General features: G+C 44.5%; 1 protein-coding gene across 1 annotated transcript in view; it reads right to left on the bottom strand.

Moving 5' to 3' along the window:
* The window catches only part of GPATCH8 (G-patch domain containing 8), a 105937-nt gene extending 91070 nt beyond the window's left edge, over positions 1-14867 (bottom strand). The window contains exon 1 of the mRNA XM_056863497.1: positions 14774-14867. Within this exon, the coding sequence (XP_056719475.1) occupies positions 14774-14818 (45 nt within the window). The 5' untranslated portion in view covers positions 14819-14867. The remainder of the gene's footprint in view (positions 1-14773) is intronic.
* Positions 14868-23997: the final 9130 nt, after the last annotated feature.

Genomic DNA, 23997 nt, shown 5'->3' with positions numbered 1-23997 from the left:
GTCGCCATAAGTCAGCTGCGACTTGACAGCACTTAACACACACACAGAAAATGGCTAGCCCTGAGAAAGGAATGTGGATACCTTATTTCAGCTATTAATAATAATGATAAGGCCCTTTGCTTCATCATCAACTCTGCTATTAGCTCAAATGTTTTAAATTCCTTGTTGTATTGCCCCCCAGATGTGCAGAAATTATGTCAAAGAGATTCTCTGAGGCACCTAGTTCATCTTTGACTATCCTCCCTCTTGATTTCGCAGCTCTTTGCCCTGAGGTGTAAATCATTGAAGTTATGTGTCTCATAAGGGGCTAAGATTGGGAAAGGCCCCTGGCCCTGATTTAATTCCAAACAAGCTATTTAAAACTGACCCACAATGGTGGGCTACAGTACTGGCCCCAGTGTTTACCTTAATTCATTCAACTGGGCAGATGCATGATTCATGAAGACACTCGATTACAGTTTCAATATGCAAAAGAAGGCGTCCAGGTTGGATCTGAACTGTTATCGACCAATTAGCCTTTGTTCTTCGTTAGGAAAGCTGTACTCCTCTTACTTAAGAAGCTTCTTGAATGGCTGGAATTGGAAGCTGTAATGGGCCATGAGCAGATTGGTTTTAAGAGGGGCTCTTCAACATATGACCATTGTTTAGTCTTCTACCACTTGGCTGATAAATATTCATCTGTTAAGGGGGATGGTTATATGTGGGTTTTATTGATGTCAAAGGAGGCTTTGATTCTACAAATTGCTCCAAATTGTGGTGTAAATGTAGCCAAATTAGTACTAATAAAAGGCTTTTAGGGTTCATACAACCCTTATATTTGAGTTCAACATTTCAAGTGACATGGGTACGAAAGATATTTAACAAACTCATTCAACAGGGATGTTTATTAGACCCTTTTCTGTTTAATTTATATTTAAATGATCTAGCATCAAATTTTGATGACTGCTGCCATCAACCAAAATTAGCTGAGACTAGTGTTCTTGTCTTGCTCTATGCGGATAATGCTGTCATTTTGTCCCACACTAGAGTTGGTCTGCAAAGGGCCTTGCGAATCTTCTCCAATTACTGCCTGTGAGAAAGCTTGGTGATCAGATATCCAAGGTTTTAATCTTCGCAAAAACAGGAGACTGAGCCCGTTACAATGGTCAGTTAACAGGTTCAATATTGAGCAAGTTAAGACCTTCTCCTATTTAGAGATTCTGTTTCCATCTGCAGCCATCCTGGAATTCCCAGCTTAGAATGGCAGTTAATAAAGCAAAGCCCTGCATCAATGCAATAATTAGGTGATTTTGTAATGGGGGAGGACTACATTCCCGGAGCTGTGCAAGCATTTAAATTAAAAGAGGTTCCCCTTATTCTTTATGGCTCAATTATTTGGATTCAAGCTATCTCAGATAATATCCATCAGTCCCTCACTCTTATCTTTTTTTTTTTTTTAATGTTGAATGTACCATACTGTGCCTCAAATGTTGTACTATGGGCAGAATTTGGTCAAATATCCCTGGAAGTAAGAGCGTGGTCTTTAATCTGAGATGAAAACTTTTTTTTTGGTTTTGTTTTTTGCTGAGGATGGCTTATTAGGTGCCTTGAAATGGGACACTTTCAGATCAGAGCTATCGATGAGAAACTGCCTCTAATTAGTATGATGACTACTTTTATTACCGATATGAGTAAAACAAAAGCTTTTTTCTCTGATTAAAAGGCGAGTTTTAGGAATGTATTATGGAAGTTTGTTATTCAGAGCTCATAGAGTTCTCTCTTGTTCTCTGGTATTTCTCTCCCAAGGTCTTTTATCCCCTCATATGTATTATTTAACTACTCCATGCTACTATAGAGCTGTTATATTTGCAAGATTAAACATTTTACTTTCCATCGTCCTACCAAAAAGATTTCTGAATAGGCCTTATTCTGATAGTATCTGCTCCTGTGGCATTAATGAGACTGACACTTCATTTCATGTTATGCTTGCATGCCTTTTTTTCTTTTCTTTTTTCTTTTTTGAGAATACTAGGGACTACTATATTAAGCCACTTATTATTGATCTGGCACTACCCTATACTTTGGAATCTCTGGTTTATTTGCTTAGAGATAATGATCCTAAGGTTACTTTGGCAGTAGCAAAATTTGTTTCAGTCCTTTTATCACTTGCATCCAAAAATGAAGAATATGAATTTTCAGCTGCTCAAGATTTGTAAATCAATGAGCTTCTAAGAAATTTTTTTTAAAAGGAAAGGCTGCTGCTCAGTTGTGACTTTAGCAATGGTGTGAGGGGCTATAAACAAAGAAGGAAAACTATGAAGGAAAAGTAACCCTTTCCTTCCTTTCCTGAGGTAGCATTACTGAGCAATTTGATAATTTGATAGGCACAGCAGAATGTTTAAAAAATAGCAACAACTTATTCCAGATAAAACAAAAGGCATTTAAAAGCAAAAAAGAGAAAACACAGGAGGAATTTTTAATAAGTTAAATAAATCCTAATGGGAGATATGACTCAGGAAAAATACAAAGGCAAAAAGAAATTAAAAACATAAATACAACAGACCAGATATTCATTAGCATAATTTCAATACGCAGTGGCTGGTGGTGTAAACACAGGATAACCAGCTTTCCTCCTCACTCTGCCTATGTGGTCAGTGACAGAACAAAGAACAAACTTCTGGGCAGCCCTTTTCATAGATTATTTGAATTCTAGAGTATCTAAGTGGCTTTTTTCCAGAGAGAAACTGGGGGCTCATTCCCTCACCTATCAGGCAGGATTTCATAATCTAATGAGCGGTGTTGTAGACTATTAGCAAGTTGTTCATGCTAGTTGACCAAAACTATTGTGTTGAGTGGACTTTCCAGATTTTGAGACAGTTATGCCATTTATCGATGAATGGCCCACCCACTTACACGTTAAACCTTCCTGCCAGCTGCAGCATCAACAAATAGTTCCGGTTCAGATGCAAAAGAGAGATTTTAGGTAGAAGGGTCAAGCCCTATCACCAAATCCCACCATCCAACATTAGATAAGAATGATTATTTATATGATGGGTTATGATCATCATTTTGATCAACTAAACCTTATTCTTGATCCAGATGGAAATATTAATTTATACATAATTTGGAACCTTCTTGCTGCAGCAAAAAAGGCTTGTTAAATATTGAGGCAATCAGTTATTTCTGAATGATGGTATAAATCCTTTAATCTAGCTAGAACAGCTAAACTTAGACTCTACACCTTCAAGGACTAACAAAGAATCTGCTGAATCCTTTTAACAAATGAAGTATCCTTTTTATTAATTACAGAAATCATGTTTTATGAATATAACTTTCGCTTTCTTTCTAATGTCTAATGTAATTATGTTCTTTGCGGTGGTCTGAATGGTACTTACTTTGGCAAATGTAATTTTATTTTATAAAAACAAGATTCAGCAGGTCCCATTTTTCCCTCTAAACAAAGCCTGCCTTGTTACTTTAGACTTCATTTGAGGACTTGCCTTCTAGAACCATCATCTTTGTGACTTTTCTCCTTTGAATCCTTCCCAATACACCTACATCCTTTTTCAACAGTGGCACTTGCAATTGAGCATCTATGTGGTCTTATCAAGTACTGAATAGGAATTACACAATTACTTTGGAGCACAATGCTCCTATTGATGCAATCTGAAAGGGTCATGAGCCACAACATTCATAGTTCATCCATCCACCTATTTTGTTTATCATGCACTAAAGCCCCATATATGTTCTTGCAACAGCAAGAAAGCTGCAGAGCAGCATCTCTGGAGCTTTTCAAGAGGTGACAGAGGTATTTCTCAGGGGCACTTCAAGTACATATCATGGCAGAGGGAGCACTGACACAGGGCTTCTTCCCATTAAGCTCAGTCCTCTTTCTATATATGGTGCCTGTTTCCTGGTGCCCACTTCCTTCTTCCCAAAAGTGAACAACCAAGGGTTCCTCTGTTTCACTGCAGCAGGAGCTGCTCTAAACAGCTGCTTCCAATACAGGATAGGTTTGATTTTTTTTAACGTAAATCAGATTTTTTAAATAAAATGCTTTTTGTGGAAAAATCTATCTAAAGATAGTTTAAATAGTTTCTATTTAAGATACATTATAGTCCAAAGGCTATATGTCATGAAATAAGGATTAGTTTGTAATTATGCAACGAGGCAGGCTATTGATACAATGTTTAAAATTTTTGGTAAATGAATTCCATTAATCCATTCACAAAGGAATGGTTTCTGTAAGATTATTTTGGGCAATTTTTCTATCTAGATGATATTATCACAGATGCTTGGTTTTGCAATTCTCAAAACTGTGAATTTATGTCTGCAGAGATAACATGCCTCTTCTTCACAGCAAAAATGTTATAAAATAAACAGAGTTGCAAAAAAAAAAAGACCTTAACCCCATTTACTTTGCAAATCTATGTACAAAGAATCAACCCCTTACCTCTTAAGTGCTAAGTTTCAAGAAGTTAAATGAACAGAAGATTGATTTTCAATATCTACATAAAGCTGCTGAGAGAGGTCACATGGAGATTTGGGCTGAGTTGCCACAAATATAGAGGTGACATTCATCTCTATCTTGCGCTTCCAGCAGGTCCCAAGAAAACTGTGGAAACGGTGTACTGTTTTAATGTTCAAATGTTTTAGTATTCACCACCTTGGGTGGATTACGTAGAAATGTTATAAATAAATAAATAAATAAAACTTAATAAATTTGTTTCCTGGTGGCTATCTCCTTCTTGCCCAAAGCAAATCCCAGCTTTCCACAATTCGTCAGAGCAGAAGGTGCTTCAGAAAAGCCTAGGAAAGTTTCACAAAAACTCTTCCTGTCTGTAGGGACAAATATCTCCACCATAGGAAGATTCCTGGCTTGTACTCCACACCCTCCCCCCAATATTTTGTGACTAGCCCTGTGCACCATGGCAGCCATTTTACAGTTTTGTTCAGTCAATTTTCTCAAAATTCTGCAACTACTCACAGGTTCAAAAAGGCTGGAGACACCCGGGTTAAACACTGTTTCTGTAAAAGGGGGAGACTCTACGGGCCAACTGCCTCCTGCTCTAAGGGGCTAGAATGTATGTATATACTGACTGTACAGTAACTAGGAGATACCCAGACTTGTTCTGCCTTATAGCATCTACCATACAACTGTGGCCAAAGCAGGTTTTGCGATATATTAATTTCACCCTCAAGTAAAGTTTTTCATAAAAGATCTTTAGGCTAAAGTAAATAAAAGATCTGCTTCCTGAACTCCATGTGTTACCTTCTGCCGGAAGGACACAAACACACTGATGCTTAACTCCCAATACTGCCCTTTGCCAGAGGTCTTCTGCTAGTAGTAAAGGCAAATATATGAAGTTTAGACCATTTGGCTTTACTTCCTTGATAGTAGTTCTGCTGTGTTTTATGAGTAAACCTGTTAAAATGAACAATGTGTTCTTATTGGAGGGGGGGATTCTACCTAATCCCACCTCACTCCACTTTAATGCCTTACCTGCTCACCAAATTATCTAGAAAGCACTCTTTACCCCTTTAGGAGAGTGGGTGGACAGAGATCAGAATCTAGTAGAGTACCCCAGTCAGAACGCTCTCCATTTGTAAGAGTCCTCCTGTTTCTTTAACACATAACATGGTGGGAGCTACTGACTGCATACTCTGGAGTGAATGAAGTCCCAGTGGTAAAGCTGGAGTACATAATTACCTTCATAATCGTTTCTCATGTAACACCTTGCCCACAAGTGCAGGGTGAGGGAAGAGTTAGGGTGTTTCATAAGGTGCTGGACACATCAAAGTTCCAGGGATGTGGACTATCTCAAGGACCTCCTTCTATGGAACTCCTTGGGTACCTAGGTAATCAGAGCCGTTCTGCAAATACCTCCAGAGGGGGCTTTTGCAGAAGCAGCGCTGTACTTACAGTAAGTGAAGAAGGGTTCATCGTGCCCTCTCATTATTGGTGTCAAAGTTAACAGTGGATTTTTCCATAGGGTCTGTGGTTCTCGAAATTGATGACTTGTGTGTGTGTAAAGTGCCGTCAAGTCGCAGCCGACTTATGGTGACCCCCTTTTTGGGGTTTTCATGGCAAGAGACTAACAGAGGTGGTTTGCCAGTGCCTTCCTCTATTTATTTGATGTAATTCTGCTTGGCCTGATCTTTTTATGGAGGCTTCTGCTCCCCTCACCAGTACATTTCTGCGGCACTTGTTTTTAATATTAGCTACACCAAGGAACTTTTGTTGGATGCAAAGGCAGAACACAAATATTTTAGAAGAAAAGTTGGGTTTTTATATGCCAACTTTCTCTACCACTTAAGGGAGACTCAAACCGGCTTACCATCACCTTCCCTTCCCCATAACAGACACCCTGTGAGGGAGGTGAGGCTGAGAGAGCTCTAACAGAGCTGTAACTTGCCCCAGGTCACCCAGCTGGCGGTGTAGGAGTGGGGAAACCAACCCAGTTCACCAGATTAGCCTCCACCGCTCATGTGGAGGAGTGGGGAATCAAACCCAGTTCCCCAGATCAGAGTTCATTGCTCCAAACCACTGCTCTTAACCACTACACCACTGCTCTTAACCACTAATCACCTGTTGTATGCACCCAAGGTAGGACAAGAGCACAGGATATTCCAGTATTAAGCCAGAATGTGGTTCTTCTTGGTTACACAACACCTATGGCCTTATGTAAGTGCACTGAAAAAAAATATGCAACATCTTGGGAAGTGTGCGTACACAGTTCCTTGCCTTACATTTAAAAGTTACACTGGGGCAGCATTCTGCAAAGGTCAGTGTTCCTCTGCTTGATCTTCTACTAAAAACAGAAGAGGAGGAAGGTTACAGAGGCATGAAGATTAAATGCCTTCATCAAAGACAGAGGCTAGATCCTCAACTATTCTAACCTCCAACTGCCTAACAGAACTGCATCAAAATGAGACAGCAACCTCAAATTTGGCTGAAATATAATAAAAACAGATTTCCTAGGCCAGAGGAGGAAAAATACAATTGTAAGAAGCTTTAATTTATAGTACGAGACAGAGTAGTTGGTGCTCCTTTTTAGTATTACACATTCTGCCTGCAAAGCCTGAAGTAGAAAAACGGGCAGAACAAGGCCTGACACTGCAGCACTTAAAAAAAAGAAGAGGCATCCATCCCACAGCAAGTCATTTGTACATAAAACCTACGAGCAAAGAGAAAACTGCAAGCTAAGAACATCCTTTGGGATCCAGCCTGCAATATTAAATCTGAATATAGAGTTCAATGTCACCAAGTATAATACAGTTACTACCCCCCACACACAAAAAAACCCTTAAGCTGTGGTTTCTGGAGCCCATCAGGAGACAAGGCACAAAGGGAGTAATGGCAGGAATCTAATTATGCCGAACTGAGTTATGCAAAGGCAGAGGAGATTGGTTGCTGAAGGTTAAATTCAGTTACTATCGCAGCAGGTGGGCCTCAGTTACTAGCTGCTGTAGCACTTAGGACTAGTGCTTCCACAGAAGAAAGGGAGGTGAGAAGACGGAGGCTTGTTTACAGGAAAGCTGATCTCGACTGAGTACAACGAGTCCCAAAATGTAGCCAAACAGTTGTATATTTTTATTTAAATATTGGGGGTTACCGCACTTGTATTCCCAGCGATGTATTAAGAGTTTGAAAATGTTATAAAAAATACTGTTCGCACTTTCTATGTATTCCCACCGATGTATTAAGAGTTTGAAAACATTATAAAAAATACTGTTCGCACTTTGTTTGGCCCCTTTAGCTGTGAAGACGTCTTCCAACCATTTATAAGCCGTGGTATCCAAAAACCCTTTTAAAGAGATGTTTTTTATAACATTTTCAAACTCTTAATACATCGCTGGGAATACAAAGTGCAGTAACCCCCACTGATTGCTTAAGAGTAGTTTACTTGCAAGCCACTTTGTTTCTACAGTGTGGAAAAAAAGTGGGATAAAATATTTATGGTTCTAGCCATATACCAAAAAAAGTCTGTAAATAACAAGCACAACCCTGATTTATTTCCCGGCCTACACACACAGAACCATGTCTGAAGACTTCCTGGTTTAGAAAGTCTTCAACAAAACACCAATTTGTTCTGTCCAAATACATGCACCAGTTTCTAAACTAATGGCTGTTTGGACCCAGTTATTGGAAAAGAAACAAAACTTGCTTAAAGATTCTCACATTCAGATATCACAACAAATTGGCATTAAACCAAAGACTAGAAAGTTTGCATATATGGGGACAAGGAAGGGAGTGAATGAGCCCCCCCCCCCAAAAAAAGTAAACCAGTATTGTGAATGCGGTTATGACCTGGGCTGGAACATTCCCATGGTTCTGGACTGAGATTCCCCCTGCAGATGGGAAAAAAATGCTTGTGCATTATTTTTACAAACAAAATTTAAGAATCCTTGCTAAACAGTTAAGGTTGGTATAGGTTGGGGTTTTTTTCACAGGATGGCAGATGCCGTGATCCCTAATAGACAGGAAGCATTTATATCATGAGGTCTTGGGACTCTTCCTCACATTAAAAGCAGTAGGTACAGGCATACCTCAAAGATACTGTGGGTTCAGTCCGGCCCTAAATCAGGCTCTAGCAATATTTTAGACCTACTGGCTAGGGTTGACACCAGGGCCTGACAAATATCTTTTCTTTTTTTATCTTCTAACAATGCTTTAAATATACTTGAAAAAATCTTTGACCAGTCATATTTTAACTGTACCACCTGCACATCCAGCCCTGACCTGGATGGCCCAGGCTAGCCTGATCTCGTCAGATCTCAGAAGCTAAGCAGGGTCAGCCCTGGTTAGCCCTGGATGGGAGACCACCAAGGAATACCAGGGTTGCTGTGCAGAGGAAGGCACTGGCAAACCACCTCTGTTAGTCTCTTGCCATGAAAACCCCAAGAGGGGTCGCCATAAGTCGGCTGCGACTTGAAGGTACTTTACACACACACACACCTGCACAACCACACACTTTTATCATTATTTACATGGCATGATCAGTATGCTTCACACAATAAAATAAGTAAAATGGACAAGTAGCTTACAAAGCATGCTTCAAAAACAATGGGGGAGAAAATAAGGACCAAATGAATGAGAGAAGTCACATATGTGAGTAAACACCATTAGACTTAAAAATTTAGTTGACAAATTTTTAGTTGTTAGATTTTTAAAGAATGAAGAGAAAGAAGCAGCAGCATTTCAGCATTTGATACAGAGTTCCAGGCATAAAGGACAGTCAGGGAAAACAAGCAGAGCCATTTGGTATGAAAATATGTTTGGAAAGTACACAAGCATGTTGAAGCTAAACAGATTTGTGTCCTGTCTGTGATTGGTGGATGACTCCAAGGAAGCCTGCTTTAAAAATGGTGGGATATAAATGTAATACACTGGAGAACAAGAGGCCAATGGGCAGTAAGAAGTGGAAAAGATGGAGGAACAAAGGCCACAACAGAAATATTGAAAAATGAAAGCAGAGATTGGTTAGAGGAGCTTTGTGAGTAAGAAAAGGGCATTTGGGCTGGGTGTGTGAGTGGATGGAAAGGCTAACTGTACTTGGACTCCACAAACTACTTGGGGATCTCATTTTGTTATTTTGCACATTTTTATCTCACCCTTACTTCAAGGAGCTCTGAATGGCATACTCTGGATTCCCCTCTTCCATTTTATTTATTATTTCAGTTTAATACCCCACTCTCCCCAGCCGAGACCATAAGAACAACCCTGTAGAGTAGGTTAGGCTAAGAGACAATGGCTGGTGCAAGGTCATCCAGCAAGCTTCATAGCAGAGTAAGGACTTAAACCCTCTTTCTCTCAGTCCAGGACTCTTGAACACTACACCATGCTTTGATATGGCACTTGCCCACTCCATGAGCTGCTACCCTGTCTTCATACATCTGTTTATTTATGTGTGCTTGTTCTTAAAACCATGAAAGTGACTCAATGTTTTGTTTTCCAAATCACATAATCCTGATGTAAATTTCTCTTAGCTTGTTTTGCCAGTCTTCCTTCCCCTTCTTACAAAAAATTAAGCAGGATTGCATTTTATAATGTACAATTTTAATGCCAAATACCTGGAGAAGGAATATACAAGAAATGGAGATGACTGGACAGGGAGTGTTATGTTAAACAAGATTAACATTTGAAATCAGATTACAATACATTCAGGAGCAATTCCCCCCCACCCCCGTTGGTACATGCTTCACACAGTCATGAGCCTAACTCACAAAATAACATCTCACAGATTTGACTCTGCTGACTCCTCCATGACTATTTGCAATCCTGTGTCAACTCCCTATTACAATGGACTTTTCAGTGGACACTAGCACACACATGGCTTCTGCTGCATATGACATAGCCAAATGTAAGCCACTAAATACTTTAAATGGGTTATGGGCTAGCAAAAGGTTTAACCCCCTAGAATCCCTGCCAAGATAACAGGTAATCTACACACATTCTCCTTTTGGAAGAAGTTTCACATTGTAATCAAGTTTCCAATCAGCAATTGGGGGAGGGGGGAAGAGTCACTGTCCTTCCCTCTTATTCTCCCATCTGTTATATAAGAATAATAGTCTCAAGGACGCACAAAACAGTACTTTACACATTAAGTGTTACACAAGTTCCCTTTTAAACTTCAATTATTTCCCTTTAGTCGCCATGGCTAGTAGCCACTGATAGAGCTGTCCTCCATGAATCTGTCCTTGTGTGTTATGTGCTATCAAGTTGTTTCCAACTTATGGTGATCTATCAATTAATAATATCCAAAACATCCTATCATTAGCAACCTTGCTCAGGTATTGAAAACTGAGGGCTGTGGCTTCCTTGATCCAGTCAATCCATCTCATGTTCCTCTTTCCCCACTGCCTTTCCTAGCATTATTGTCTTTTCCAATGACTCTTGCCTTCTCATAATGTAACCAAAGTATGACAGCCTCAATTTAGTCATTTTAGGTTCCAGGGAGTGTTCAGGCTTGATTTGATCTAGAACCCACTTATTTGTCTTTTTGGCAGTCCGTTGTATCAATAAAACTCTCCTCCAGTACCATATTTCTAATTAATCAATTTACTTTGTCAGCTTTCACACTCATTTATTGTAATGGGGAATACTAAAGTATGGACTATCTTGATCTTGAACACATGAAGCTGCCTCATACTGAATCAAACCCTTGGTCCAAAGGTCTGGGGATTGAACCTGGGGCCTTTGGCATGCCAAGCAGATGCTCTACCACTGAACCACAGCAACATATCTTTACACCTTTCTAGTTCCTTCATGGCTGCCCTTCCAAGTCTCAAAACTCCTGATTTCTTGGTTGAAGTCTCCCTTTTGGTTGATGACTGAGCCAAGGAATGGAAAATCTTTAACCATTTCACTTTCTTCATTGTCAACCTTAAAGTTGTGTAATTCTTCAGTAGTCATTACTTTTGTCTTGTAATCTGCCTAATCCTCTTTTAAAGCTGTCTATGCCTGTAGCCATCATTACATTCTCTGCCATCAAATTCCACATTTTAATCACTCACCGTGTAAAGAAATATTTCCTTTTGTTTAACCTGACTCTACTGCCCATCAATTTCATTGGAAGCCCTTGAGTTCTAGTCTTTTGGAAGATGAAGAGAAAGTTCTCTGTCTACTCTCTCTACCCCGTTCCTGTAGTTCACAACTGAACCTTAAAAAAATTAACTGCTTACTGAAATTTCACTTTTAAAAACAACTCTCATTGCAAGACTAAAGGAATCTGTATTATATCTCATAAAAACTGGGGAGGCAGGGTTTTTTTGTTTTTTTTAAAAGAAATTCCAATCCTCCACAAGCAGACCAAACCATAAATAAAACCAAGCCTTGTGGCATCTTAAAAGATTAACAGATTTATTGTAACCTAAGCTGACAAAGGCTAGAGCCCTCTTCACATTCAACAGAAATAAGCAGACTAGAAATAAAGTTGGTGTTCCTTTTGCTGCAGGAAGGGATTTTAGTGACTTCTATGCAGGCAGAGCCTCCATCACATCTTATTTTACAATTAACCATGCTACCTGTACACTTTCCATGTACTGTCCCAGTTACCTAGAAGAGCCACAAATCCCTCTTAATTGGTTTGCTGAAAGGACTATTTTCACAGAGCTCTAAAAAAGGGAACTGCAGCCTGACAATTAAAAACATCCATAAGCACCAGTCAGTATTCATCCCCTGACCCAAATTTCTGTTGCCTGGATATGCAGTGGTAATGCAGCACTCTCCTTCAAGATTGTAAAATGGTTTGTTTTTGTCCAGGGAGCAGTGGGGAAATTACTCATTATTCAATGTTTTTCCACATGCTAATACTGGTATATTAAAATAAAGATGCTCACAACTAGAAATGCCAGCAGATCTTTAAAAGGCAGAAATCTGAAAGGAACAACTGGATGGAACAGATTTCCATATGGATATTTATTTCAAATGAACTGATTTCATTTACTTTGACCTTTTTATGCAACCTATTGGGAGGTAATTTGCAAGGCCCTCTGGCAAGATGGGAATCATCAACACTGGCAGCCAGCAATTTTGACTATGATTTCCCCATAAAACAGACTGTTGTCTTCCATGACCTTAAGCATCTAAAAAGTCAACTACCACCAAAAGTGCATGCTAAATGCAGCATCTTTAGTATAGTAAGACCATTAATTGTTAAGCCTGGTCACCACCCTCCCACCCACTCAATAATTTCTACTTTTGCAAGATGAGTGAGAGAAGACTCAAATTCATGCAGAAAAGAACAACACTCAACCTGAACAGACATATTTAGCAAATAATATACCTTAATTCAGTTATTCGGTCTAGTCAGACAAATAATGCATACCTTCATACAGATTCCCTGGAAAGAAAAGGAGGTAAGTACTGCCCACGCTGCATGACCTGTGGCCATTTGTTATTCTGTGTTAACACAACTAGAAAAGGATGTTACATTCTTTGGAACACATCTATAACGTAACGTGAAGAACACCTCCCCCTCAACCCTTCACTAGCCAGCCAATGTGGTGGAGCCTTGAAGCCTTCTTTCCCTCTTTTCTGTTTGTACATGCCATCATCTGATTCTACACACTCAGGGGAAGAAAGAAGAGTTTTCAGAAATTACATTTTTAATGTTCCTTCCCTTCCCCTGGTTTGATATCAGAATGTATTTTGAAGTTATTTCTCTCTCCCCAGCCCAGCACAATGACTTAGACCAGGGACAGGCAACATCCAGCATAAGTGGCAAACAGTGGCACCTAAGACCACATGCCACGTTTGGCAAAGCAGGTCCCCTGCTTCACCCCAAAAGCAGGTCAAGCTGTGATGTGCCAGAGCACAATAACCGGACCTTTTTTATTTTCAGACCAGGAGTGGTGATGACATGATGAAACCAAGCTCCTTCTGGTCCCACCCCAAGTGGCTGCCAGCAACTCCTCACTACTGCTTGGTGCTGCACTGCACAGGTACGCAATTTTGGACTCCAATATGATGCAGGCGGTAGTGCCACTGAGGTAGTGCCACTGAGGAGCAGACTCCAATGCTGCTGGTACCCCTATTCAGGAAAAGCCACCTCTGTGGTCAGCAGGGACCAGCGCTGCCCAGACCAGAAGTGACAAACACAAATCAGTTCTATATACAACATACATAGAAAGTCCAGTCATGTACAACCCTGGTCTCTGCCCCACCCCATTTTTGTTGGCCAGCGTCTTCACACATAGATGTTTCATTTTTTCCCATCGCTCAGGCCAAATAATTTGCTCACCACTGATTTAGTTGATATCCACACTCCTCCCCCTCCCCAATAAGATAAACTTATCTGGATAAAATGCTTTTGGACAGACGTCTTGATGACCCTCACCCACAACAAAAGATGAAGGTCTGACCTTGCAGAAAAGGGAAGCAACCCCTCCCCACCTCTATTATTCTCACCTCTACCTACATCGGGGTGTAGTTATAGTACAAGAATTCCCAAAATGATTAGTATGCAGGGATTCTCTCTGTATAGGGGTGCGTGGGGGGAGTTGCCAGGAGACAAAAAGGCATAAAAGGAAATATGATCAAAGTTGAAATAATTGGGCTACGGAGAAAGAGAGGCATACTGTATTTATTCAAACGCAAGACTAGGTTTTCCCCAGGTATGCCATCCCAAAAAAGTGGGGTTCGTCTTATCTATGCATACAAGTTTCAGCTAAATTCAGTGATTTAAAAAAAAAATGTGCATAACTTTTTTTCGGTGGGGAGGCCATCTTCCTTTCGTGTAAACATGATACGTTCCCTTCGGCTGAAAAGAGGAAGGCATAAAAGACACCTACACCCCCCCCCCCATAATCTGTTTCCTTCCTCCTCGCCCCATGGCAAAGGATTGGGCAGCTAAAACGAGTGACCTTATCTACACACACACACACACACGTTCAGATAAAGAGAAGCCAGGGGAAAGGGGGAAAGGGGAGTGGACGGAGTGACCCAGTTTGTTTGGGGCGGACTGTGGAGCTGCGGGGGGGGGGGGCGACGAGATGCGAGCGAGCATCTCCCACCCACCACCCTTGGAATAAACCTGCAGGCCGAAGGAGCCAAGAGCCCCTCTTGCTTCGCCGAGGAGAAGGCGAATGAGCTGGGGGTGGGGAGGGAACGGTGGGGAGGGGGCCCCCCGTGGAGAAAAAGGCCTCAGCAAAGCTGAGGGGAGAATTAAAGGGGGACGCGGGGGATCCCCCCCACTCGGACAGGGAGCGGACAGGCGGGGATCGGCGCCCCCCCACAAGCCCCCTCAGGCCGCCGGACACGGGCCCTCCCCCTGCCGCAGGCGGCGGTTACCTGGAAGTCCCTGTCCTCGTTGAAGCGGGAGAACCTGTCCGCCATTTTGTTTCGCTTCGCCTCAGCCTGTCAGTCAGGGAGGAGGAGGAGGAGGAGGAGGCGGCGATCAGGGTCCGCCGTAGGGACGTTGCGCGCGCGCCCCCGAGACCACGCCCAGTACTACGACGCAACCAGAACGGCCCGAACGTGCTTTGCGCGCGCGCGCCCCACCCCCCCCGTAAAGGCGGTGGTGCGCGTGCGCACTGCGACAGCATCCTCGGGTCGAATGACAAGCGACCTCGCCGGGCGCGTGCGCGCACGGCTCTCGCCGGTCGTTCGAGCCGAGGAGGCTGAGGCACTGCGCATGCGTACCCTCTTCGTTTTTGTTTTTTTTTCCCTCCCTCCATCACCGCCCTCGCGCTCGCTGACGCCTGTCAATCACGGAGCGCACAGAAGCCGCCGCTCCTCTTTTCTTTCTCCCCGCCCACTTTGGTCGTAGCGGGTGGCTCGGCCACTAGAGGTCGCCCGAGAGCCCGCAAGGATGCTCTTGGGCAGGTGTGCCCGGAGGCTGTCTATTGAGTTGCCAACCTCCAGGTAGGCCCTGGAGTTCCCCCAGATTTACAACGGATCTTCAGACTACATAAATCAATTCCCCTGAAGGACATGGCAGGTTCTGAGGATAGCCTCACATTCCCACTGAGTTCATTCTCCTCTCCAAACTCCACCTTCCTCAGGCACTGCCCCCAATCTCCAGGAATTTCTCAGCCTAGCGCTGACAACCCTACTACATACACACACACACTTTGGCAGTGCAGAGGGACTCACATAAACAAGGGAGCGACAGCAGCAAGTCAGGAGTGGGGTCTGAATCCTACCCAAAAGAGATGGAAGCCTGGCCTCCCTTCTCCCTTGGGGCGGGGGCGGGGGGGGGTTTAACAATCGTTTCAGAAGGGAAACTTAGCTCTACTGTGGTGGTTCTTTATGCCAAGCCGTAGGGAAGAGTGCGCTGCCTCTTTGGTTTGAAAGCCGGCCAGGAAAAAAACTCCTCCCCACCAGTGAGGAGTTGCTCTCTGTGGCTTTCTCCTGCCTATGTGAGCCAGATGAAGCCAACATTGAAGGAACAGGCTGATTTCCAAATTGGGGGGTGGGGAATTAATTGCTTGTGAGTGCTCTTTGGGACTGGAGGAAGTGTCAAGAACTGAAAACATCACATCTCACAAGTATTTGAAACCAGACTGCCCGTCCTGTAACCCCTCAACAACAAATCTACCAGCCACTAAGAAATTGAACCACAATTCAGCACCTTAAAACCTACATAGTGCTGCCAATGATTCCTCAAGTGGAAAACCCTCTCTAAAGCTTCTAGAAAGCATTTGAAGCTGTGTCAACCCATGGGCCAATCCTGACATGCTCAGAAAGGCCAGTCATAGGGTAGGGTCGACTAGTAATAAAGACCTCACAACACGTTATGTCTGCAGGAAAGGTTGTACAACAAACTTTGGTCAGAAGAGCATCATTGCTACGCAGGAATACACCAGAAGAGGTGGAGCTTCAGGTATGCAGGTCCTAGACCACGAGGGCTTTACAGGTAAGCACTGACACCTTGAACTAAACCCAGTAATCAGCAGCCAACAGAGCGCTCTTAAGATAGCTGAAATGTCAATAACGACTCCTCACAACAAGCAGGCTGCCACATTTTGTACTAGCTGCAGTTTCTGAGCTATATTCAAGGGCAGCCCGATATGAATACTACTGCTAATAATAATTTTGTTTATATCCCACCCTCCCCTGGCAACACCGGGCTCAGGGCGGCTAACATCATATCAATACATGTTTCAATACACATTAAAATTCAATCAATCATACAACAAGATTAAAACATTTTAACGTTTTAAATATTAAAATATTTTAACGCTGAGCTGAAAGATCCATTCTACGTCAGTGGTGCCAATGCAAATCTCTGCAGGGAGAGCTGTTAATACAGAGGCCACTATTCAACTACTGCCAGGCCTCAAGGGGGGGAGGAGAGAAAATGGGCAGCATACTAAGGTAGGGACACACATAAGGAAAAAGGACATAGGGGATATCAATAGAGGAGAAGGAAGGGAATTAAGGGAAGGGAAGAGGGAGAAGGGGGAGGGGAAAGGGGAGGCCAGCTTCTAGATGATACCGTCACTGCCCTCAACCATAAGCCTCATGGAACATCTCTATCTTACAGGCCCTGTGGAACTCAGCCAGGTCCCACAGGGCATTGGTCTCATTGGACAGAGTTCCACCAGGCAGGGGCCAAGGCCAAAAAGGCCCTGGCCCTGGTTGAGGACAGCTGGACACTCTTAGTGCCAGGGATCTCCAACAAGTTGTTATTAGCTGACTGTAAGACCTGGATGGCCCAGGCTAGTCTGATCTCGTCAGATCTCAGAAGCTAAGCAGGGTCAGCCCTGGTTAGTATTTGGATGGGAGACCACCAAGGAATACCCGGGTTGCCATAAGTCGGCTGTGACTTGACGGCGCTTTACACACACACACACAAGGCTCTCTGGGGGCATATATGGCGAGGCGGTCCCAAAGATACAATGGTCTGTTAGAGACTCTTATAGTAGTCTAGTCTCAAGTTTACCATGGCATGGATCTGTGCGGCCAGGTTGTCCAGACCAGATCCGAAAGGGAAGCCGGTTCCTGAACTTGATGAAGCTGAAAAAACACATATGCCTGCTTTTCCGAGAGCAGAGTCTGAAACCCCTGGCCCAACTGTTTACGGAGTCTGCTGACTGATGAAAGCTCAGGCCTCACACGCTCCCAAGCATTGGCCTTACTGACCGGTATCACATCTGTGTCGAATGGATTTACCTTCAATTTGTTTGCCTTCAGTCACATGTTCTGGGTCAAGCACTGGCCCAGAACAGAGTTACCCTCATGCCTCAGTCCAAGGTGGAGGTGGGCAAGGGTTCTATGGATCAGGATGGCTGCCCTATTTTCGGCATTTGGTCTCCACACATCATGGGCTGTCTTCAACAGGTAAATCTCAGCCCAGTGACCTTGGTGTGTGTAGCCCCATCGCACAGGTGAGTCCTGTTCCCTCAGTCTGTCTGTTCCTTTCACAAGCATTTAGATACCTGCTCTGGAGCCGGCTTGTGGAGTAGCTGGTCAGAGCTCCTTGCTGTGCGGATGCTGCAGGAGCCAGCAGAGGGCAAGGCTGTCCGATTCAGAACTCCATGGAGTCTCAAATCCCCCTCAGACCCCATCTGAGGCAGTGGGAATAGGGTTGCCAGCTCTGGATTGGGAAATACCTCACAGAATCATAGAGTTGGAAGAGATTGTGCCTTCAGTATTTCATTTTTAAGAAACTCCCACCCTTCTTGAACTCCCTTCTCCTTAAGTATTTCTGACCATGGGATTCTACCTAGCATAAATTTAAGTTCGTTAAAATTTGCTCTTTTAAAGTCCAACCTAGATGTCTGACTACGTACAGGTTTTCCTTTCCCCAAGATTGTACGTGGTCACTGCTACCCAGGGTGCCTACTACTTTAACCTCATCGACCAGTTCTTCCCTGTTGGTTAGAATTAAGTCTAAGATAGCAGATCCCCTTGTTTCCCTGTCCACTTTCTGGAATAGGAAGTTGTCAGCAAGACAAGTCAGGAATTTATTGGATCTTGCATTTTTAGCAGAGTTGGACTTCCAACAGATATCCGGGTAATTAAAATCTCCCATGACCACGATGTCCTGTCTCTTTGAGAACTTTGTGATCTGGTCTAGGAGCGTCCCATCCAAGTCCTCTGCCTGGTTTGGTGGTCGATAGCAGACCCGTCAGCTCTGGGCTTGCCAGATAAATCCCACAAACGATCTCTAGGCATGGTCTCCATAGAAAGTTAGTTTAATGGGAAAATACACAGCAAGTTACAGAATCCAACGGGAAGATGCAATGAGACTAATGGGAGGTAGGGATCAGAGTACAGTAGATATAAAGCTGAAATGAACTTTCTGGACGACTCCTGGTTGCCGCGGCAACCCTTAGATAGGCCGTTCTCAGGGAGTGGCGAGACAAAACATCACAGAGTTGAATAACAAGTCGACCTTGGAATATACCATCTGGTCTCCTGCTGAGTATCAGCCGTGCCTGACATTCTGCCTCCTCTAAAGCCCCCCTCCTCCCAAGTCCAGCGAGGAGGGACAGTTCAGGTATAATGCATAGAATTGGCGAACCAACCAAGGGGCGGACACGTGGTGGTGATTCACCCATTCATCGTACGCAGGGCCAAAATGTTTCCAACGGACCAGATACTGCAGCACTCCCCTGTGGACCCGGGAGTCGAGGATCTTGGAAACTTCGAAGTGTTCCTCTCCCCCCCCCCACCATGCTAGGCACCTCGGGAGGGGCTTCTGGGTGCCATTCAGGCGAGGGTACATGTTGCTTCAAAAGACTAACATAGAATACTGGATGTATTTTTCTCAGAGCCTTGGGGAGGGAGAGTTCAACAGTCACTTTGTTGACGATTCTCGATACTGGAAAAGGTCCTACATACTTTTCACTGAGTTTCCTGCAGGGAAGCAAGGAGCGTAGGTTTTTGGTGGAAGGGTACACCAGGTCCCCCACCTTGATTTCCCAACCAGGTGAACAATGTTTGTCTGCTTGAGCTTTGTACTTCCGTTTAGCCAGTTCTAAATTTTGTTGTAACCACGGCCAAGTGGTCTGAATTGCCTGGACCCACTCACTTATGTCGGCACCCCCTCTTCCCCTGAAACGTCAACATTGCCTAGGGGACCAAACTCTCTTCCGTATACCGCGTAGAACAGACTAAAACCTGTAGATTGATGTACAGCATTACTATAAGCATATTCCGCAAAAGGCAAGAGGTCGACCCAGTCATCTTGATGGTAATTAACATAACACCGTAAATAACATTCCAACGCAGCATTAACCTGTTCGGTCTGTCCATCGGTCTGAGGGTGAAACGCACTTGATAGTCCCTGTTCCACCCCCACCAATTTGAGAAAAGCCCTCCAAAATTTGGCTACATATTCGACCCCGCGGTCTGAGACCACCTTGCGCGGGAACGAATGATATTTGAAAACATGTGACACAAACATACAGGCCAATTTCAGGGCGGAGGGCAAGCCTGCACAAGGAACCAAATGCACTTGCTTGGAAAATAGATCCGTAACCACCCATAGTACCGTTTTCCCCCTGCTGAGAGGGAGATCAGTCATGAAATCCATGGCAATAACTTCCCACTATCTTGAGTGTGTTTCCAACTGTTACAGCAACCCGGGGGGCTTCCCTGGGGGTCGTTTGGCAATGGCGCAGGTGGGACAACTGCGAATGAAAGCGTCTAAGTCTGTTCACATTTTTGGCCACCAAAACTGCCGACGGAGTAGGTGTAGCGACTTCACAAAACCAAAATGTCCTGCAGATTTCGCTCCATGAGCGAGACCCAACACCTCCCCCCGAAGTATTTCAGGCACATACAATTTGATATCTTTAAACCACAGTTCCCCCCCTCTTCATAAGATTTGCAGGAAAGGCATTAGTTAACTGTTCTGTTTGGCAACCCTGGACCAATGCGTCTCTGTAAGAATTCGGTAGTCCCTCCGGGAGAGAAAATGGGGGAGAGGAATCTGGAGGTTCCTTGGGAGTTGGACTTGCGGGTCCCCCTGATGCTTCAGTCTGCGGTGCTGGAGGGAGGGGGGCAAGCGTCTCACTCGGGCGCGGTACGTCCATAACCTCGAGAGACCGTTGTGCTTGGGCACGGGTCTGCACAGCTAACGTTGGCGTCAGACCCCTCTGTGTAGGAGTGAAAAGGGACTCCGTGGGGCGCTCCAGCTTACTCGGGTATTGGGGAAGCCTGGACAAAGCATCCGCCAGCTGGTTTTGTTTCCCCAGGACATGGCGTATGATGAAATTGAACTTAGAAAAGAAATCCGCCCAACGCACCTGTTTGGCGGAGAGCTTGCGAGCCCCCGTTAAGGCTTCCAAGTTTTTGTGATTGGTACACACCTCAAAGGGGGTGTCTGCCCCCTCTAGAAAATGTCTCCACACCGTTAGAGCATGCTTTACTGCGGCGGCCTCTTTTTCCCATATGGGCCAGTTCAGCTCGGATTGGGAAAACTTCTTAGAAAAATAAGCACAGGGGTGCAGCTGGCCGTCTTCCCCCAGTTGCAAGAGGGCCCCTCCCATGGCTACCTCGGAAGCATCTACCTCAACGACGAACGGCCGCCTGCAATCTGGATGCTTCAGCACGGGTTCCATTGTAAACAATCGCTTAAGAGTCTCGAAAGCCATTTGAAACTCCAGTGTCCACTCCACCTGTGCGCTCGGCTGGGAAGCTGCACTCCCCTTCCCCTTGGTCTTAAGGAGGTTGGTGATGGGCAATGCAATTTGAGCAAAGTTGTTGAAGAACCCCCTATAAAAATTTGCGAACCCTAAGAATTGTTGCACCTGTTTAGGTGGAGGGAGGCTCCCATTCCACCTCAGCTCGCACCTCGGCTCACACTTTTCAGGATCCATGGCCAGTCCTTGGTGCGAAATTATGTATCCTAGGAAAGTCAATTGATCTCAGTGGAATTCACATTTGGATACCTTGGCATAGAGTTAATTTTCTCTGAGGTGCTGTAGCACCTCTTGACCATGGTAACATGCTCCTCATAAGTCTTGGAGTAAATAAGAATGTCATCTAAGTGAACCACCACTCCCTTAAACAACAGATCATGAAGTATTTCATTAATCAGCTGCATGAAGACTCCCGTGGCTGTCGTGGTGCAGGCTAGGAGCGAGGGCTGTAAACTGTAAGCGTAGTCTGGAGAATAGTCCAAGGTCATTCACAGTGAAGGCAGAGTCCAAGATAGCAATACAGGCAAGGGAAGTCCAAGGCATTAGTCAGAGCCAGTCCAAGAAGTCAGGATACCAGGAATCCAAAGGATAGCAGGGAAACAAGGCCGGTACACAAAGAGGTTGGTGACAAGTTGCTTGCACAACAGCCAAGCCTAACTGATTGCTTAAATCCCTTCCCCTGCTGCTGTAGCAGAACCAGCTGATGCTGATGAGGCTGAGTTCACAGGTGGTGCTTCAGCCCTGCTCTTCCTCATCACTGCTACTGGGGAGGTTCCTCTGTAAAGCCTTCAGTCTAGCACTCTGCCGTCTCTGCTGCATTGCCAGACGAACCTGTTTTCTTCTCTGCTCCAGTGGCCTTGGCGAGGTCTCTGGAGACACTGCATGTTGCAAGGTGTCAGGTCCAACTGGAGTCCTTGAGCTGGCAGGCTGCAGGCATGGTGAGTCATCTCCTGACTTTGGCTGATCCTCTACTCTGGCAGGCTGTAGGCCCTGTGGTTGTTCCTGTGGGACTTCTGCCTGAGGATGTCCCTCTGTTCTGGCTTCTATTTCCTCTTCATCAGAGGAGGTCTCTGCAGGCTGACTCATGACAGGGGCACCTTTTAGTCCGAAGGGCATCACCAGGTACTCGAACATCTTAAAACAGCTAGAAAACGCAGTCAACGGCTCATCTCCCTCCCGAATCCTTACCCAATAATATGCTTCAACCAAATCCAGTTTCGTAAAAATGTGCCCCTCCTTTAGCTGGCTCAACAAATCAGAGATTTGATAAATCAGAATGAGAATACACAATTTTTGGGGGAATGGGAGGCGTGGAGAATTTATTGTGAAAATTTATTTTTAGTGGGACCGTTTAAAGGATATTCTTTGATTTAATCCCCAAAATATACTTTGTATTATGATTATATTAAGGTATTAAATGAATAGTATTAGATAAAAGAAAATAAGGTAAATATATATTCATTAAATAATATGGGGATGAGTTTAATTGACAAAAGCATACACACTTTATTTGTAGATGGAAGAGAGTGAAGGGGAAGTCATTATATGTTTAATATAGATTTTAGTTCCGGAGTTGATCTCCATGGCGGCGGAGCGGGTACCTTTGGGGTTGCCTGCAGGGTCGCTCGGGCTTGCCGCTGCCCCGTCTCCTTCGCCCTGCTCTTGCAGAAGGAGAGAAGTTGTCGACGACTCTCCACCTCTCCCGCCAACAGTATCCATTCTTCGAGGTTCGGTGGGCCTCTCCGCATAAGACTCCAATACAGTATTTTGGGATTCAGCCCCTCCCGAAAATACTGTACCCGTGTGGCTTCGCTCCAGTCCACAATCTTACTGTCAAGCCGTTGAAACTCACTGGCATACTCCCGGACTGATTTAGCACCCTGGCACAGTTGGAGGATGGTGGTCTTAGCCTTCTCACTTCGGAAGGGATCTTCAAAGCATCCCCGTAACGCTCGCATAAAGTCATTTAGAGTTTGCACGGATCGGGCCCGAAGGTCAAACTGTTGAATCATCCATTCTGCTGCTTCTCCTTCCAGCAGGGACGACACATACCTAACCCGACTGTCTTCCGTGGGAAAGGTGGGTCCCTGCTCTCTCATAAAACTGTCCACATGATGTAAAAGGTAAGGCAGCCTTTCCGCTGACCCATCAAACGTTGCTCGTAAGTCTCTTTGTGGGGCTTATGGGAGCGTTTGCGGGTGTTGTAGGCCAACCTGAGCTGCCCTCCTCCTCTGAGGAAGAGGAGGAGTGGGAACCTGGGCCCGTTCCTCCAAGGACTGCACTGGAACAGCCGGAACAGGCATCAGAGCCACCAAGACCCATGTCAGGGGATGAGGGCTGCTCATTCTGGCAGCAAACGGAACAGCAAGAAGAGCAGGACTCCTCGCCTGCAAGTTCTTCCAAGCCATCTGAAAAGCAGAGAATCAGGGCCCTGCTTCAATTAAGTGAACGAAGGCAAAAGGCCAGGTGGGCCTTGAGAGACAGAGCAAAGACAATCAAGCCTAATCAGGGAGGAGTAGAAAACGCTGGAACCGCTAGACTGATAAAAGGCCAGGCAGATTGCCAGAGTTCTTGTGGGTTCAACACATGTTGAAGGCCACTGACTGAGAGAAGCAAACAGAAGCTTCAAGCAACTGAAGCTATCCCAGTCAACCCTGGCGTGCAAGCTGACGTCTGATCTGAGAAAAAAAGGAGATTGGACTGGTAAGTGCCTCTACTCCTTTACCTGCTAATTACCTTGGTCTAGCCTGGTCCACGGGAAGAGAAAAGCCTGCGTCAGGCTCTGGTCAACGCAGTACTCCCATTGCTGTTGTTGAAACCAGAGGCCAAGCCTCAGGCCTGGTTACTGCCTGCACGCTACACTCCTGCCTGAGTATGACAGCGGAGTAGGCCATACCGGTTGCGGTTGTGGTTTACCCA

The sequence above is a fragment of the Euleptes europaea genome, chromosome 18, assembly GCF_029931775.1.
Source record: "Euleptes europaea isolate rEulEur1 chromosome 18, rEulEur1.hap1, whole genome shotgun sequence".
NCBI classification, from domain to species: Eukaryota; Metazoa; Chordata; class Lepidosauria; order Squamata; family Sphaerodactylidae; genus Euleptes; species Euleptes europaea.
Note: the sequence above shows the minus strand (reverse complement) of the source record. Positions and strands in the feature narration are given on the sequence as shown.